This window comes from Cygnus olor, chromosome 1, assembly GCF_009769625.2.
Source record: "Cygnus olor isolate bCygOlo1 chromosome 1, bCygOlo1.pri.v2, whole genome shotgun sequence".
NCBI classification, from domain to species: domain Eukaryota; kingdom Metazoa; phylum Chordata; class Aves; order Anseriformes; family Anatidae; genus Cygnus; species Cygnus olor.
In genome coordinates this window covers 13,311,587-13,329,659 of record NC_049169.1, presented here as the reverse complement: position 1 = coordinate 13,329,659, position 18,073 = coordinate 13,311,587, and the positions used below count along the sequence as shown (strand labels likewise).

At 34.4% G+C, this 18,073-nt stretch overlaps 1 protein-coding gene across 1 annotated transcript in view; it reads left to right on the top strand.

The window, feature by feature from the left end:
• The window catches only part of FBXL13 (F-box and leucine rich repeat protein 13), an 86,060-nt gene that overhangs the window by 41,853 nt on the left and 26,134 nt on the right, over nt 1-18,073 (top strand). The window contains 4 exon segments of the mRNA XM_040540893.1: nt 4,981-5,096; nt 5,255-5,474; nt 9,253-9,372; nt 17,612-17,695. Coding sequence (XP_040396827.1) covers nt 4,981-5,096; nt 5,255-5,474; nt 9,253-9,372; nt 17,612-17,695 — 540 coding nt within the window.

Sequence of the window (18,073 nt, the reverse complement as noted above, 5' to 3'; positions counted from 1 at the left end):
CTGAGCACTTAAGTAAACAGTTAAAACCAAAAAGAGCATCAGATTGCATCACTGTTGCAGAAAGCATTTTAATAGGACAGATCTTTTTTTTTAATTTTGTTTATTTTTTATTTTTTTCCTCACTGGATGAATTAAACAAAAGGGAACTTCTGTATGTATGGTTAACATTTCAGAATTAGAAAAATGTAGTGAAACTATAGTATAAGCATATAAATTATGCTAAAGCGTATTCTATAGACCAGAATATACATTCTGTGGAAGCCTGTTTTCTTTTCTTCATTTTAACATTACAGTTCTTTTTATATTAGTTCTTATTACTACTGTAGAGCTTGAACATCTATTTAGAAAGCCCATCTATAAAATGGGTGATTATGCTAATGGTTTTACAGGCAGCAACTTGAAGACCAGAACATTTAAAAAAATCATTAAAACCTAGGTGGACAGAAAAGTGGAAATTAAGCACACGTCTTCTACTCTGTTGTCATAAAACAAAAGTGTCTTTCTTATGGTTGAGTATTATGTTCTTGGTAACAATATAGGGTGAATTGTAGCTATGGCTTTTTTGTATAACATTCAGAAATTAAGGTTGTCTTTATGGCATGGATGGTAAATACTTGTTGAATAATTTCATGTTATTCTTATAAAAAATAAGGATTTCCTTGGGTCCTCTTCAAAAGGTGTCCTAGTACATCATCAACAATCTCAAAGAAGTACCAAAAAATCCTGATTTGTTTGTCCTGCTTCTGAAGCTGACTGGTAGAGATGGAATATTTTCTGCTATTAAGAAAACAAAACTGAAAAAATAAAGAATATATAGGAATTGAATGTCATTTACTGACATACTAGAAAAGTTTGGTGAGAGGTTAAATTAGAAAGATGGAGATTTTCAAAGAAATTGACCTTTTTCTTGATGCCAAGATTTATGGCTTACTGATTTCCAGATGAACTATTTTGGCCCAAAGAATTTTAGAGCAGCCTATCAATTGCTGAAGTTAAGAACAGCTGGCTAAGAGATCACGAGGCACTGGGGAAAAATAAATTTGACCCGTTCATTTCTTGACATGTTGCAGTGCTTGTGGGGATGTCAGAGAAGCTGTTGGCAGACATATAGGCTTCACCAGTTTTCACCATCTGAGTTCCTCCTGCTCTGACTTCCTTGGGAGAATTCTCATTTTGGCAGCTACTGTCAAATTCTGGCATCTTCAGACATATCGAGCAGGAAAAGGGACCAGCATTTGAGAAGAAAATCTGAGCTGTGTTTATTAATTATCAAAGAAGAAGACTCATTGTTTATACGTCCCGATTACAAACTTGTGTAACCATAGGATAAGGTACACATGCACTATTCTGTATTTTTAAAATGTGATAGTTCTGGAGTATGTAAATATATGCTTTTTTGGACAGTGGAATACTAAAAGAAAAATAGCATGTGGAGGCAAGCCATCAGTGCAATAAGCCAACATCTGAAAGTATGTCACAATTTATTTTACCATTCTTGGCAAATTTGGAAAAAAATATTATAGTTCCTTGCACACCACAAAAGTACTTCCTCAATGCGGAACACTTATTTTCAAGTTCCTGCATTGACAATGTGTTGTTTGACAATAGTGGAATCACAGAAAAATGCTTCTTAAAACTCCTGTGCTGCATAGTGTTCTCTCTTGCGGGGTGGATTCCACAGAAACAATCTGTTCAGGGGGAGAAAGAAAGAATTTAAAGCAGTCCTGTATGTGATAAGAAATAAGCCAAAAACTGAATCAAAATTATGTTTTCCTATTCTTTGGAATTAAGAAACTATATAAAAAGATTAAATTAATTTTGACATTCTTACAAATATTTAATCATTTCACTACATTTTTTAAATCTGTGAGGACAGATCTTTACTTGTGGTTTGCTCCACGCTTGTTTTGGTATCGTTTCATTTTAGATATCAGCATACAGTTAAGAAAAGAACAATAAACCAGTCATTTACATATCAGACTGAGAACTCCTCACAGAGAAGTATTTATGTTTTATATTGGATCATTGCATTCACTTCTGATATAGCACATGAAAAAAAAAATGTAAAAAACTATCTTACTGAGTCATGCAGAAAAAGTTTGTTTTGCAAAATTTTATAGCATCTTATAATAAATTTCAAAATATCCTCCCTCACAGTTCATTTGAATAAAGAGGTTAAAGAGGAACTTTATTTATCCAAAGCAAAGAATACAGTATTAAATTCCATATGTGTCCTAATGGTGATTCTCTGGTGAGAATTCCCACAACACTGAAACTCCAAGTGAGTTGAGAAAGCAATTGTTTCACTAAAATGTGCATGAAATTTTGTATTCCTACCCCTTATCTCCAAGAGTGTCTTAAGTTTCATTGATAATCAACAGGGGCTTGGGTAAAGAAATTCAATATTAAGATGTTATTGTTACTGTAATAAATTAAAATAAGGCAAATACCTATGATATTGCAACAGCATCTTAATGTTCACTAACTTAATTGAATCTTATCTGAATGCACGAAATCCGTTATCCAGCTTTAAGTTAAAAAATGGTTTAAGTGAAAAAAATTGAAACGATCAGTACAAGGGTATTATTATCTCCTTCAGTATAATTGTTTTTGGCTTGCATGGAGGAAAACACTAAATTGCTGCTATTTGTGGTATCAAATTGCTATGTTAAACAAACAGTGTTTTTCCAGACAAAGAGATTAAAAATCCTTTAGACTACAGTTAGCATTTTGCAATCATTACTGAATTTCGGAAACAGATGTGCTACTTCTGTCCCTAAACATTGTTGAGTTTGATCTGATTACCTGCTAGATGCTGTCTATCCTTTTCAGAATGGGAATTCCACTTAACTTTAGGCACCTTACTGAAGGAAAATTACCTTAATTTGTCAGTATAACAGTTAGAGTATCTCACAAGAGAAACCTTTTCTGATATCCATAAAAAGCATACACATGCTTTTCTCTCCTTTATGCATTTAAGAGAAGGTATCAACACAACACACCATTTCAGATCTTTTAAGCTAGCATTGAAACAGCATATTGCTGCCTAATATTTCCTGGCTGTGTAGCCCTCTGGTTCCCTTCTTGTTCTTATCATTGAGAAACTTGCTCTTATGATCTTTTGAAGCTTTGGCTTGTTTCCTCAATGTTTCTTCTAGGATCATTTTTCATCCTACTGCAGCCTCTCATGGTCAAGTCATATCCAGAGACCTTCGTGCAAGATTACTACTATCCTGGTATGAGGCCGATGTCTGACCACTGCAGGACCTGACATCTCTTGGAACCCTGTACATTTGAGAACTGCGAATTCAAACTCCAGGATTACTTGATGGAAATGGACTCTTCTCAGATTATTTTATTTCCCTGTCTGATGATACATATTTGATAGCTAAGAGCCATTAATAGACCAGGTTCTTATATCACTTAAGACCATTTTTCTAGTTTTTGACAGTCTGTTTAGAAGTCATATCTTGCCCCTACACTGGACTGCCCCCTCCACCCCTAAAATGTTGCTCTCTTACTTTCTTCAGCTATTTCTTGAAATATAGCTGTTTTCAGAGCAGCTGCTCCATGACAGACCTGGCCTTGAATACAAGCAGCTGACAGAGGGTAGTTGATGGGATTTGTATCGCCACGTGTTACCTGCAGGCTGTTACAGACCACTGTAGGAAAAACATTGATGCTCCACTTGCATCCACAGTACTAAGAGTGTCACTTGAGACACACTGTATTCCACGTGTGTGGACATGAGACCTGCACAAATGCTTCAGGCCTGAGAACACATAGAGAGCAAGCCAACCTGGCTGTAAGTTAAAAGATGGGGCATTATGCCAGAAAAGAAAAGGCAGTCTGCCTTGACTGTAGCTTAAAGAGTCAGATAGTTAAGGAAAAACAAACAAACAAACAAAACACAGCCACCAAACCTCAGACACAAAAGGATCCAAAACGTTAAGTTTGCAAAAACAGAAAGAGATGGAAACCCAGTGCGTTAAACTCCTTGCTCAATGCTAGAGTGGAAGGAAAGCAGGTTTGACTCTTGCTTCCACTGACAAGTAGTTGTGGGGAGCAGTCAAATGTGCTACAGAGGGTAGAGGTTGCAAGTGCAAGAACTGGAAGCATTTTCTAGTGCAATGTCACCATACTGTAGTGTGATGGATCAGTAGCTACTGCTTAGCTTCTGGCTTTCTTTTCTGTGACTACCTCCTGTCTGCTAAAGGTGTTCGCTGTCAGACAAAACATATGCCCTAAGTAAACCCAGTGCTTTACACTGCTGCTCCCCTTAACTTGGCAAGTCAGGCAGCAGTTGGAGTCCCTCCCAGTACACTTCATCTTTGAAGTTTCCTCCTTTTGGATTCATGTCCCCATAGACCTTACTTGGTACCTAATAGTACATGCCAGACAGTTCTTTTGTGGATGTTTTCCAAGTGAATGACTCGTGTAGTACAAGGCTGGAGGCTGAGCTGCGCAAGATTGTTATTTGTGTCATAACTCTTCATGCAAAACACCTTCAACTTCTATAGTAAAGTAGCATTGCTTGACATTTTAATATTAACTAGAACTGACAATCTGTTTTGCCACATCCTTTTATTACTGCTGGGATATCCTCCCAATTTCAATACTCTGGGAAATAGTGAGATCACTACACGTGAATATCAAGGACAACCTTTTCTCGTGTGGTTCACATCCATGACATCTGTAGAACACGTGGCTAAAAGGAAACTGTCCTTTCCTTTACACAGGATTTATATGTTAAAGGAGCTACTTTGTATGCCCAAGACCTAGCTGCCCAAAGATAATGAATATATGGAGAATTCCAGTTGTTTATATAGTGCTCACAGTTTAGAAGTTACTATTAGAATGGGTTATAACTATTTATTCAAAATTGTAACATGCAGTACTGTATGCAGACTGTTTGCTGATCCTTTGTTATATGACAGCACATGTATATGAATATTTTATTTCACCTTTTTCCCTTCAAAGGCTCTGGTTTAAAAATGTTGACAGATAATGCCTGTTGTGTTTCTTGACTCTCCACATCTTTCTGATCCAACTTTTAAAGCCCTTGCTGAATGTAAACTCGTTAAGGTCAGGACTGAAGGTTAGTATAATATTTCACAAAATTATTAGAATGATTTTGAAAATTCATCCACATCATTTGAAATCAGTAAGAATCTGTCAACTGATTTTACTGGATATTTGGATCAGGCCCCTAATGTATGTCAGACGTGTAACTTACGTCTTTATATATTTCAACGGGAAATGACCAAATTACTGATTTGCATTTCAAGTTGATAAGTAAATGCTGCACATACATCAGGCTTATTCATATTGCTCGTTGCCAGAAGACAGATGTTGGTCTTAAGATGATTTCACAACTGAAGTATATTCATGCCCTGAGTGTAGCAGACAGCTTATTGCACCCAGTTTCTGCAAAACATTCTAAAAGAATTTTAGTAAAGTTAATTATGCTCATCGTAAGTCCTATTAGCATATCTTTCAATTTTAAAAATAAAGCCTTGCCATATTAATACATATATATTAACATTTTTTTTTTCAATTATACAAGTAGTTCTTTTTTCCTGTACCATGTTTTCAAAACAACATTAATTATTACACCAGTTCAAACAAAAGAATCAGCAGTAGAAGTTATATTACTTAAAAGTTATGGCACAATTTAGTGCTGGAATAGGGCTTCGAAGAAGATGAAAATGATAACAAAAGACAATGCAAGAACTAGAGCTGTCTTAAAATTTGGCTATTGTTTACTTTTGTGAATACTTTTTTTTTTTTTTTTTTGTACAATTATGAAGACAACCTCGTATGTTATGTTGTAGAGGAATGATGTATTTGGTGTGAAGACTGTTTTCCATTTCAGATGTATCATGCATCAGTAGAAAAAAAGAGCAAAGAAAGAGCTTCCAAAGTTGCTCTCTTGTTCCCAGTTTTGTGGCACAGTAATAGTGTCAACGGTGGGTGGGAAAAGGGAAGGCAAAATCTACATGTATTTCAAAATCAACAGACCTATAAAATAATACAAGGAAGCTAGAACTGCTGCTTCTCGTAACATTTCTGACATCATGTTAAGCTTTAGGGATTCTGCTTTAATATGTATCTAAATACTTTTTGTGCCTGCTGGTGCTGTGCAAAAATCTGATAACATTGCGTGCATAGATGCACTGAGAAGTGCTGGAGTAATACCATGACATCATGTTGGTAATTCAGTTGTGCAGATGGGACAGCAGCCTGAATTTTCTGGATTAACATTTAGAAAGCTGGATTTTCCAGTCTGTTGGCCAGATGGTTTCTTGGGCTGTGAGTGTGTTTGTATATTTGTCTACTACCTCTAACACTAAAGAATTGCTGTATTGCATTAACAAAACTTTTAAAGCAATTATAAAGCTATTGTAAAACTCTGTATTTTGTTTTACTTACTTTTGCAGACATTTGTAAAAGTTTCAGCATTGCCAAAGTTATAGATTGTAACAAATCAAAACTTTGTAAAGAGTTTTCTTAAGAAAAGAAATATGAAACTACCAAAGGGGAAATCTTAGTGGTTTTTTTTTTGTTGTTTGTTTGTTTGTTTCTTTTTTTCTCTTGTTTGTAGAGTATTTTCATATAAAAATTCACTCTGAATTAGAAACATTTAGGATTTATGACAGAAATCAAGGGAAGCACCATACTGGTAACAGGATCTTAAGAACAGATTTTGAAATGTTTAGTTTATAGGATGTTAAAACTCTTTATTGGTTTCCTTTTTTCATTGACATTTTATCTTACCCTAAAAGTCTAACTTTTTCTAACTTTAGAGTCATATGGATTTTTTTTTTTTTTTGAGAAATGAATGGGACAGAAAGAGCAAATCTAACAATTCAGAAAGCTTACAATTATAGGAAGTGTTTGACTACATATGAATAATGAAGAAAGAAACTGGTCATGATCATTAAAATTAAGAAACAATAGATATGAGTAAAAAGTTGGCTAAAAGTTGACACAGGCAATGTGGTGATTCACACCCTTGCCATATATTCCCCATTTATGTTTGTCATCTTCATGTATGATAAACCAAGTGAAGCAGTGTGTGATCTGTGTTTTTATATGGTTCATCAGCTGACTGGAGAAACTTAGTATGTGTGTTCACTGCACAATTATTTCAGCAGTACTATTCTTACCTATGTTTTTTTTAGGACTTTGGGATTTGTAGTGATTGTTCTGCAACAAACTGTACAAGCCAAAATATGATTCTGTCCTAGAGAAATCTAGGACAGCTTGTTTGTCCATCAGGGAACACAGAAGAAATCTTGAACTTTAGCAGGAACCGAGCCTGCTGCAGTTCAAGAAGTGTTTGGACAACACTCTCAGACACATGGTCTGATTTTTGGGTAGTCCTTTGGGGATCCAGGAGTTGGACTCGATGATCCTTGTGGGTCCCTTCCAACTCAGGATATTCTGTGATTCTCTGAAATATCGTGAACGTATTGGAAAGCTAATTGTACAAGTAATGTTAAATGTGTCAAAGATATGAGCTGTACTGAACACTTACCCAAGTTGTAGTCAACACTCCAAGCCTCTCGGGTTGGCTGAAAGATTTTCCATTTACCTAATCTTAATAACCTTTTAGTATATTATGAGTTAGACAGTTGTGTGTGTGACATGCAATTGATTAAGTGAAATAATTCAAGAAATAGTTGAACTGTTCAGTCAGTGCATGTATAGCTACTACATACATATACATGTACTACCCCTGTATTTTGCTTCTGTGCTGGAAGATCATTTCTCCTTTAAATAATTTTCTTTACTTAAATGAATAAAGATATTAATACCAAATATTATATCAATAACAAATATTACTCTGAAATGTTTAAACAGGTTTTGATATCTAGATATGTTTTCCAAGCTCTGTCTTTTGACATGCTTTCATATCTGAGAGGCAGAACTGATGGAATTTCTCATGATCTCCAATAGACTTTTTCTCAGAAAGTTCTGTTTTTTAGCAGTTTAGCAGTTACAAAGAGTAGCATCTTCTAATCAAGCCATTAATTATTCTAACATTTTTGGGACTTAAAAAGGTATTAAAAAAATCAGTATTCATTTCTGTTTATCTACAATATAGACTGCTGAATTTAAATTAAATGTTGAATTGCGTAGAACAGGAAAAATACATTCTATGAATATTGCTTACATTTCTCTTTTAAAATCAGTGATGGAGGTATATAGCCATTTAAACAAAGGGGAAATCATCAATATAAATATGGAAACCTGAGAAGTCTTAATTCTAGGGAAAAAAAGTGCTTAAGTGGTTGTTGTCAGTGACAAAATTCATTTAGGTCACATTTTTGAAAACTCAGTAAATACTTATGCCTGCACAAACAAAAAGCACTCCATTGCTAAACATCTTCATTCCCCATTCCACAGAAGGAGTATTGGTATTGGCAATCAAACTACAAATTTTAAAGTTCAAGAGAAGATCGGAGTCAGTCTTTCCACTCATTACTAGATATCTCACCAGGCCCCTTGTTATGCTTTCATAACATTAGTTGTAAACAGTTATAGCATGCTTGCTGGGAAGTTAGGGAATGCCTTCTCTGTTTTATTGATGGAGTGTTGCCCCTAGGGCTCTGAGCGTAGATGCAATCATTGTTTGCAATCATTTCTTAGGTCTTCTGTTTTGCTTATAAGAACACACTACATACTGTGCTTACTTAGGAGGTAAAATTCAGTCATGCATGTATGCTCAGTGAGTGCTGATTTGAAGATCCTAGCAATGTCTACGTTTGCTTTGTGCTATTATTTGCATTGTTGTAAGTGGGTGTGGTTACAGCCATAGAGTACTGAATTCTGTAGTTGCAGTGAACTTTGATGTTCCTGTGCAAGATATGAGAGATTTGGAGATGGGGAAAAGTCAAGCATCAAACTCATTAATATATATATGAATTTGTAATATAGCTCCTTGATTTCCATATTTTCATTTAATTTTATTACTGTTCATGGTTTGAAACCTTTGGAATGCAAAACGTTATGAGTGTAGTCTCTGGAAGTGCTTACATAAGCCATATATCAAAAGTCTGATATAATCCCATGGGTATGGAGAGCTTATTTTCATAGGTCCCCTGAAAAAAACTTGGCAAGGGTTATGAGAAAAATGTACTTGTTATACTACATTTCTGTAACAGAATTGAAAAGCCAACATTTCTGTTTTTCTTATTTATTTACTTACTTATTGTCTAAATTATTATTATTTAATTTATATGTCATCAACTGACCTACCTTAATCTACGTCACTGTGAAAATGTTACTGATGCTGGAATTGAAGCTTTGGGAAATATGTCGTCACTGATGTCCATTGATATCTCTGCAACCAACATCTCAGATATGGTATATATATGTAATAATTGTATATATGTATGCATATTATATATATATATATAATTAAATAATAAACAATGTGCTTGCTCTCTATTTAAGCTTTCAGAAAAAAATACAGTAAAATCCATTCATTTGATCTGCATGGATAAGAAGCAGTGGAGTTGCAATATCATTAAAACAGATTTTAGAATTGTGTAATACAATATTTGCCAATATATAGGCACTACCCAATAAAAGTTAATTCTCACACTGGATAGTTCTCAGATTTGAAAGAGAGAAACTGAAACTGATGAAAAGAGGAGATTGGGTGTCTCTGAAACTGATCTGTAAAAAACGTTAAGCAGATTTTTTTTTTCTCCAAGATGATTAGGCCTGAGGAAAAACGAAAAACTGGTATTTTTAAATATTGAATTTGTAAAAATTACATTTTCCTTTAAATAGATTTATGGTGAAAAATGTTAGCTCTAACAGAGGCACAGATCTACACTGTGGTCCAGAAAATAATTGCTAGTGAAAGAATTACTAAGAAGGTATCTTCAAACTGTCAAGTTGCTAAGACTCTGGAAAGCAACATAGCAAGTGTGGGAGCCAGGTTAAACATAGCAGGCCTCCACATAAGATGTTCTTGGCAGGTCCTGCCTCATGGGTAGGGTTTAGAGCCAGTTCTAGCTGTTACTTTTACTTCTAGGGCAAACTCTTCACTGAACACAGAAATCTAGGAGAAACATCATGATGAAAACTGTTGCTATAAAGAATATTCACTCAGTTGCTGTTCAAGAAGAATTCTGACCAAGAACCTTATTGCTTGGTTCTAACACAGAATTTGTGCAAAAGTAATTAAAATACTTGTATCCTTTATGGAGACCTAAAAATAAAATAAAATAAAATAAAATAAAATAAAATCCAGTACAATACAACACAATATTATGTCAAGTAAAGAGGGCTGGGAAATCCATGAAGATTTAATTTAATGTTGTTATTTTAAATATCACAATATTATATCTGAATGAAATATATAATTTCTAGAATTACAGTCCCACAGTGTTTCAACGTAAATGTTTTCTTTCTCTTTGCTTCTCAGAATTAGTCTTCTAAAGTGCTGTATTGCTTCTTACTCTAGTTTTCACATAGCACAACCCTTGCCCTCGGCATTAATCCAAGCTGTTCTGCTTACACTGCATTTTTAAGACATTCCGTTTCCTCCTTCCCACAAGACAGATAAACTCACTCGGAAATTGACCATTTATCATTCCTGTAATTTCTGATCTGAATGCTAGTACAAGATAGAAAACTGGTATGGTTCTCACTGTTTGCTTTCTTTAAGTGTATGGCACTCATGCATTTTCTAATGTTATAACATTTAAGCATTTAAAACATTAAACCTTAAATAGATCTTCTAATCTTAAAACACGATTTGATGAAAAAGATCTTGCACTCTGCTTTGTAAAAAGCTACTATTTGTATGCTAATAAAGAGAAATTGTAAGGTTCATATTCTTTCTTGTAGCCTGCACAGCAGATCTCTTGTTTTTGGTGTCTAGGTGAATGTGGTGTCTCTGTGAAACGTGTAGAATATGCAACATTGATCTGCATTACACAAGAGATGATTCCTTTTAGTTTTTCAAATGATGGCAAAATCATTCTGCCCATCTAAATAGAGCAGAATTTACTGTAATAAGGATGATATATACTTAGGGGGAGGATAGGGGAGAAAAGATACAGTAGTCAGATTTTCTTACAGATTTGTACCTCATGTATAACTGCCTTACTTAAGACCTTAATCAAAATGGAGTTTATTTTTTTCTGTTGCTGTTGCCTTCCTCTTCTGTAGTTTCTCTGGTGCCAAGAAGAGAAATGTCCCCGTTGAAGCCTGTCTTTCATTCAGGGAATTTTTTGCATTTGGAAGAAATATATTGACCCTTAGAATTGTACCTGACAAGAGAACTTGTTAGTACAGAAAAACACTGTAGACTCTTTGTAGACTCAAAGTAATGATAAAACATAGCGCTAATAAGAAATACACTGATAATCTCTCTCATGTTTGTAGAAATTTACTATACTTGTCCTGAAACTAATAGTCAATAGAAAGACTGGAAAATGAATAAAAATAATCACTGCATGTATTTAGATTTCAGTATTGTATAGGAACTTATGCACAGAGAGTAATGCATAGAGAAGCAATGTCTTGGCAAACTTCTAAACAGAACCTAGGATAACGCAAGTAATTTCATCACATGCTTAAGTTTGTATGTATGCTTAAGTGTCTTGCTAAGTCAAACACCATTCATTAATGAAAGCAAGTATCAACCAATGAAGAGGATAACAACTTCATGAATGTGAAGGACTGGTGGCATCCCAAAGACTTTGCTCTCCTTTTCTCACTAGGGCTTTGATTCTATATAATCATATAATATATAATATATATTCATATATAATACTCAACATTTAGTAAAATAAAACACAATTCCATTTAAAGTATTTATTTATTCACTCTGTTATTTTAGTGTGCCCTCTTCAAAGGGAAGAAAACACTTTAAAGAAAACCATTATTTCTTTTACAAGACTTAGAGTCCATTATGATGCTAAAAAGGAAGCATCTGATTTGCATCTTTCTCAGCTGTTTTTAGGGCGTTTCCTGAGCACTGCTGAGCAGTTCCTGCAGTATTGCCTCACCATACCTGCTACTCTTTAAAAAAAGTGAAACCTCATCTTCATTTCTCTTGTTTTCTCTTGGCAGGATGTCAAAATTAGCGTTATGTTTCTCCTGTCCTCCTGATATGCAGATAATAAACACTTCATGCAATCATAAGCCATCATCCTTCCATATAGGTTTTCCTTTAAAGAATGTCAGTAAAATAACAACATGTGAATACATATACAGTCTATATATAATTCTCAGTTGTATTCATCTTTTTACATTTCTGAAAATGTTTCCTTCTTCATTCAAAATTGTTTAAAAAAACGACATATTTCTAAGTCTCAAAACTTTTTTTTAGTGGTGGGAAGGACACGGTTGTTCTGTTTTTGTCATTCTTGTACTAGAAATAGGTTTCTTAGAGTCATGAACACCTTAAAAGAGAGACTTGGCAATGAAATGATTTGCAAGCTTAGTTATAGATTAAAAAAATAAATAAAATGACATCAAACAACACAATGACAGTACAAAAATGTACAGTTCCTTGAAAAAAATTACCTTTAAATTCTTTGTGAAAACTCTTTTTTTTTTTTTTTCCTAGCTAGCCTTCCATCTCACATAGTTTTCCCTTACCTCTTGCTCTCCTAAAAACCCTGGAATATGGACCATAGATTTCTCGGTTTCACATTGTTAGTATTGTGAACATTTTCATGAAAGCATAGATGATACACTAATCACAAATCGTCTTGGATATTGTAGATATTCTAGTACATTCTATTCATCTAGATATTCTATTTATGTTATTTACAATATATGCAAGGTGCTTATGTTTCTATTACTGAGACGGAAACACTGGCATTTAGGGCCAAAACCTATTTGTCTTTCATATAAAAGCAGTCCCAGTGGAAATGCTTCCATGAATTAGAGAAGCAGTTTTAGTTATAAGATTTGTTCTCATGCTCTCCATATTTTTCATAAAATGTCTTAAACCTTCTCTGATGTTCTATATGATACAGCTTTGGCAGCTTTGCTCCAAGTCTGAGAGTCTGAAAGCATGCAGCTGCATAGCGTTCCTCCTCAATCTGACACAAGCTGCTAATGCACACGGCCTGGACCACCCATCTACTTGGGACATAAAAAAAACATTAAATATAGAAGTATTGGGACATTTGAAGAAAATGGCTTAAGCCAAACAGGATTTAGACAGTCAGAAAAAGCCTAACAAGGAATAAAAAAGGAATTGTTAAAGTAAATCAGTTGACTCCTGAGATATATAAACAATTTAAAAATGGAAAGAACTCTGGTACACTTCTAAAATCAAAAATTAAAAGGAAATATGAGGTGTTAGAAGGAATTTTCTGTCACAGTGTCTTCTCAATGGCTGTTATGTATGAAGTCTCTCTTGCAATGAACCTAAGGTCCCAGTCTCTCCTCTGACTGGCATGTCTCTGCAAGAATCGTGTGTGTCACCAAGTCAAGTTATCAGTCACAAATTCTTTGCATGCTGGTTATGCAAAATTGCTCTTTAAAGTTGAGAGTAGTATATAAACAATTAGTTCTGCTTTCTTTTCTTATGTGTTTGTACTTAATGATTTTCAGATCCTGGCTGGTCCTGAAGGCCAGGCTGCAACATAAATATCTACTAATATTTTAATAATAAGATTCTAAACAGATCACGGGGGAAAAATCATTTTGGCTTTACACAGTTATATAGAGTTTTTTGTTTGTTTGTTTGTTTGTTTGTTTTTTTCACTGTGTATTTTTTTTGCAGTGGGATTCTGGATTTATGGTGTCTTGAATCCGTAGCCTGGCTTTACATTTTGGTCTGTTAAAAAATTAGACCAGTAGGACTGAGGAAGAACCTTGCAAAGGTTAAGAGAAAAAATATTACCAGGGCTGATAGCTATAAGCAGCAACAGACTGCAAATGAATTAGCTGCATTTGATTTCCACAGGAAAGGAGGTGACAAAAGAAATCCCCAAGGCAGGGAGAAGGACATGCTAACATATTCATGCAAGCTCCAGATTCAGATGTTAGCAGTCGGGTTTTCCTGGGGGAATAGAGAAAGAGGATTTGGCCTGAAGACTTAGGAACTTAATTCTGTGTAGAGATAGGAAACGCACAGAGAGTCTCTGCAATCAGTGCCAGATGTGCTAACACCTTGACTTTCAACAAAAATCAGTAGGAATTAAAGGTACCCAGCCAAGTTGAAAACTGGGCTCAGTGGTTTTACAGGATATTTTGCTACAATGGAAGCCCTGTTGTCTGGACTTAGTATCAAGAAACATATTTCATAAGTTTTGATTTGGTCTAGTCACAAGTGGTTTTAGATACAAAAATTAAGTTTTATGGAATGTGTTATACACACAGTCATACAGGGAGATTTCCGCACTGCAATTAAAAAATGTCTTTACAGTTCCCATAAACAGGTCTGACCTACCTTTATATTAGCTCAGGTATTGGAAATAATATAGCTGCTTTGCTTAAGAACTTACCAACTTTCCAGAAGGTGTTTGCTTATCTGAAACTGAATGTTGTTCTCCTACATATATCTTATTAGGGAAACGATACTGCAAGATATGGGTTACATTTTCATTTTCTACTAAGTGTTTGATGCATGAAATTGGTGGACTGTGGCTACTTTGTACAGAAATATAAGTGTTTTAGAGGATGGCCTGAGTCATTTCAACATGGCTCACAAATGGAAGGTGGGAGCCACCTCTTAAGAAGAGCTGTCTTCCAGGATTGGAGTCACTTTGAGGTCAGTCTGTTTGATTTGGGGTATGAACAGGAAGAGACATCTGTGTATCTCTGGAACATAAAGACATAGATACTTTACAGATGCTGACCTTTAGGGTTACCAAGAGATGCATGAATGGAAATCTCGGAAGCTGAAAATAATGTAGCACATGTTAGTAAGAGATGATACATTCATTGCAGTCTGCAGTTGAAAGGCATAGGGTTGCAGTTTGCAAATATAAATAATAAAGAATTGCTTTTTTGTATGCTACAGCCTCAGATGACTTTTGTCTCCAGCAAGTGAAGACCCTCACCATCTGGTACAGTAGATTCTTATTTTCTTATCAACAAAAACTGTGGTGAAATAATAATAAATGATGTTCTGCAAATGTTTGTAGGCCTCCCATAATGAATTAACTGAACAAAACATTTAAACAAAACAAAACTGTAAAATTCAGTTGCTTGAAAAAAACAGCTGCTGGGGAAGAATAAAATGTTTCTTTTAAAGTTGTTTTTTAAATGGAGACTGTAATAAACATGCTATACAAGACATGCAAGACAAAGTCTTCCCTTTCACTATGGCAACAGAAGATTAATCCAAGATACATGGGAGATTTCTTTATGTTAAAGAAGAAAGATGTTTTGGAAACCTATAGAGTAGGTGTCATAGTCTGTATGCTGTGTAGTGTCTGTTTTGCTAGTATATGTTTCCAGGAGTTCTGATGATACAATCATAGCTCTCGACATATCTTTTAAAAATGTCTGGAGGCTTAGTATAGAAGATAAGTCTCAGAAATAGGTCAGTATCCCAGATGGGAATCCCTGATGTTGTTTATCAGGGAATGCTACTGAATAAAACAGGAATTCTAATAAAAGTAGTCATAATTGGCTACTTTATGTTAACATATGCTACATATGTTAAATTAAAAACTAATAGTTTAAAAATTCATATAGATTAGACTTCCTGCACTGAACTTGTTTGAAGAGGTTTATTTTTGGAAACATCCAAGTTTCATTTTTTTTATGTGTGATTGGCAGCTCCTAATGACATTCCTTGTATACCATGTCTCTAGTCTTTGCCTTCTCAAATCTGGTGTTATTAATGAAACACCTTAAAGGAGACTTTGATTTTTATTGTAAAGATATTTTTATTATGACACAGTGTCAGTATAGTCACATAAAATCATTATAGATTAGCTTTGAAGTAATAGCAGTGTTAGTTGTCATGTAGAAGAAAAAAAAAAGTTAATATTTCATTACCAAGTACCATAAAGTCGTACCATTTTTAGGTAAAGGGAAATGGATGAAAAAACAATGTCCTAAAGGTTGACCCTATCACTACGAGTCTCTTCTGTAAGGAATTCATGTTCTGACATTAACATATTTGAGGATTAGGTAGACAATTATTTGTTTTCTTGAATAGGATTGTTCTGGACAACAAAAATTTGAAATCTGTAGATTTTCATGAAGCTGTTGTAAGTAATGGTCAGCATATAACTGTGTCTGCTGAGAAAAAAATGCAAATTTATTTGTTTTCATAAGCAGCTAGGACTGAAAATCTTTTTCATTGTTCCATTTTCTGTTTTTATTCAGCCTGTGAGGTTTCAGGAATTCACAAAATTTGAACTCCAGCTGCACTCTCCCAGCATTATCATTACAGTGTCCACATCTGGATTCCAGACACTACTTAAATGTGCTTATTTTGTCAGTATGATATTTCCTCTCTGTGTAGTGCTGTTCACTACTTAATTGTAGATAATTTATTAACCACATGGAATGAAGTGATAACTTTGTTTTTCATGAAGAAAAGTTTGTTTAATAATATGGAGCACACAACTACTCTGCTGTGAATATCAAAACACATTTTACAAAATTAACATTTATTTCTCCTTCAAATTAAAATTGAGGATAAGAACATGGTTCCGTTTCCTGGGGTATGAGCAGTAAAAAAGGTAAAGCATCTTCTGATCCTTTTGCACTCCTAACACAGGAATTTACCAAAGTTTTCACCTCCCTATGGTCCTGAATATGTTTTTTTTTTTTTTTTTCTTCTAAAGTAGAATGTACCTATCAGTGTGACCCAAACATCTCAAGTATTGTCTTGTTGTACTCAGAAGTTGTAGTTATAGGCATAGCTTTAGTCATAAGACCTTCACCGATAAGAAAATCCTGAAGGCAGCAATTTTAAGATACTACTTTTCTCCAGTTTCTTTCTTTCTGAACAGGTTAAAAAAATGTATTTTTTTTTGCTTTTGCCATTGAATATTTTCTACAATGAATTCCTAACTCTTGTATGTACATCAAGAAAAAATAGGAGGGTAAACTACATGCATTCTGCAGAAGAGTAGGATGTACGTAAGAGCCTAGCATTTATAGGCTCTTATGGACAGAGGTGGATAAAATAAGTCCTGCTATTCCGTTAGATTCTAATGGATGCAGGAAAGTCCTTTTAAGAAACACTTCAGAATCAGAGCTTAACTAGACAACAATGATAATTATTTCTAGTTTGATTAAAAAAAATGCAACCAAAAAGAAAGTTATTTTGAATATCTGAGAACAGTCATGTAATGAAGCATTTGGTGGAGGAGAGAAATCCAGACTATATTTCCCATAAGGGTTTCAGTGAGTGACTTTGGATAGCTCATTTATATAGTATCTCCAATCCTTGTTTTTCTTTGTAAAAAGTAAATAATGTTCTGTGAGAGTATTCTGAGGAGCTATTATTTTTGTGTCTTAAAAGATGCTATAATTCTTAGGTAGAAGGTTTAACATACAAAACTCAGATATTTTTGGCCATCTTAGGATATTAAATGTAATTACATATAATTGCATATATTGATTTCTAAGGTTATTCTTTTTCTGGATTTTTTTTTAGGGGTTGAGAGCCCTTGGTTGCTGTGGAAAAATAAAGCAACTTTCTCTATCAGAATGCAAAAATGTCAGTGATACTGGGATTCAGGTAAAACTTAACTTCTTTTCTTGGTGTGTCCTGGAAACCTCTCTATTTTGTCAATTTAATGATGTCCAAAACAGATAATATTTTACTCTTTACATCATCATTCATTCTTCATTGCAACGTTCTACACTTTCACCATTAGAAATTATTTTCCCCTTCTTATTCTTTTTCATTTTTTTCATTCCTTCTGTAAATTATAATGAATCTCAAATTCTACCCTCTGCGTTGAATGAAATTGATTATACAGGAGCCTTTTTACTGAATTGTACTGTGCAAATTACAATCTAAATTGCTGGCACTGTTATTTCGTCCTTGCTCTAAAAATCCTTCATGAATTTTTATTTAGAATATACTTTTCTCACTGCTAGTGTGAGCTTTCAG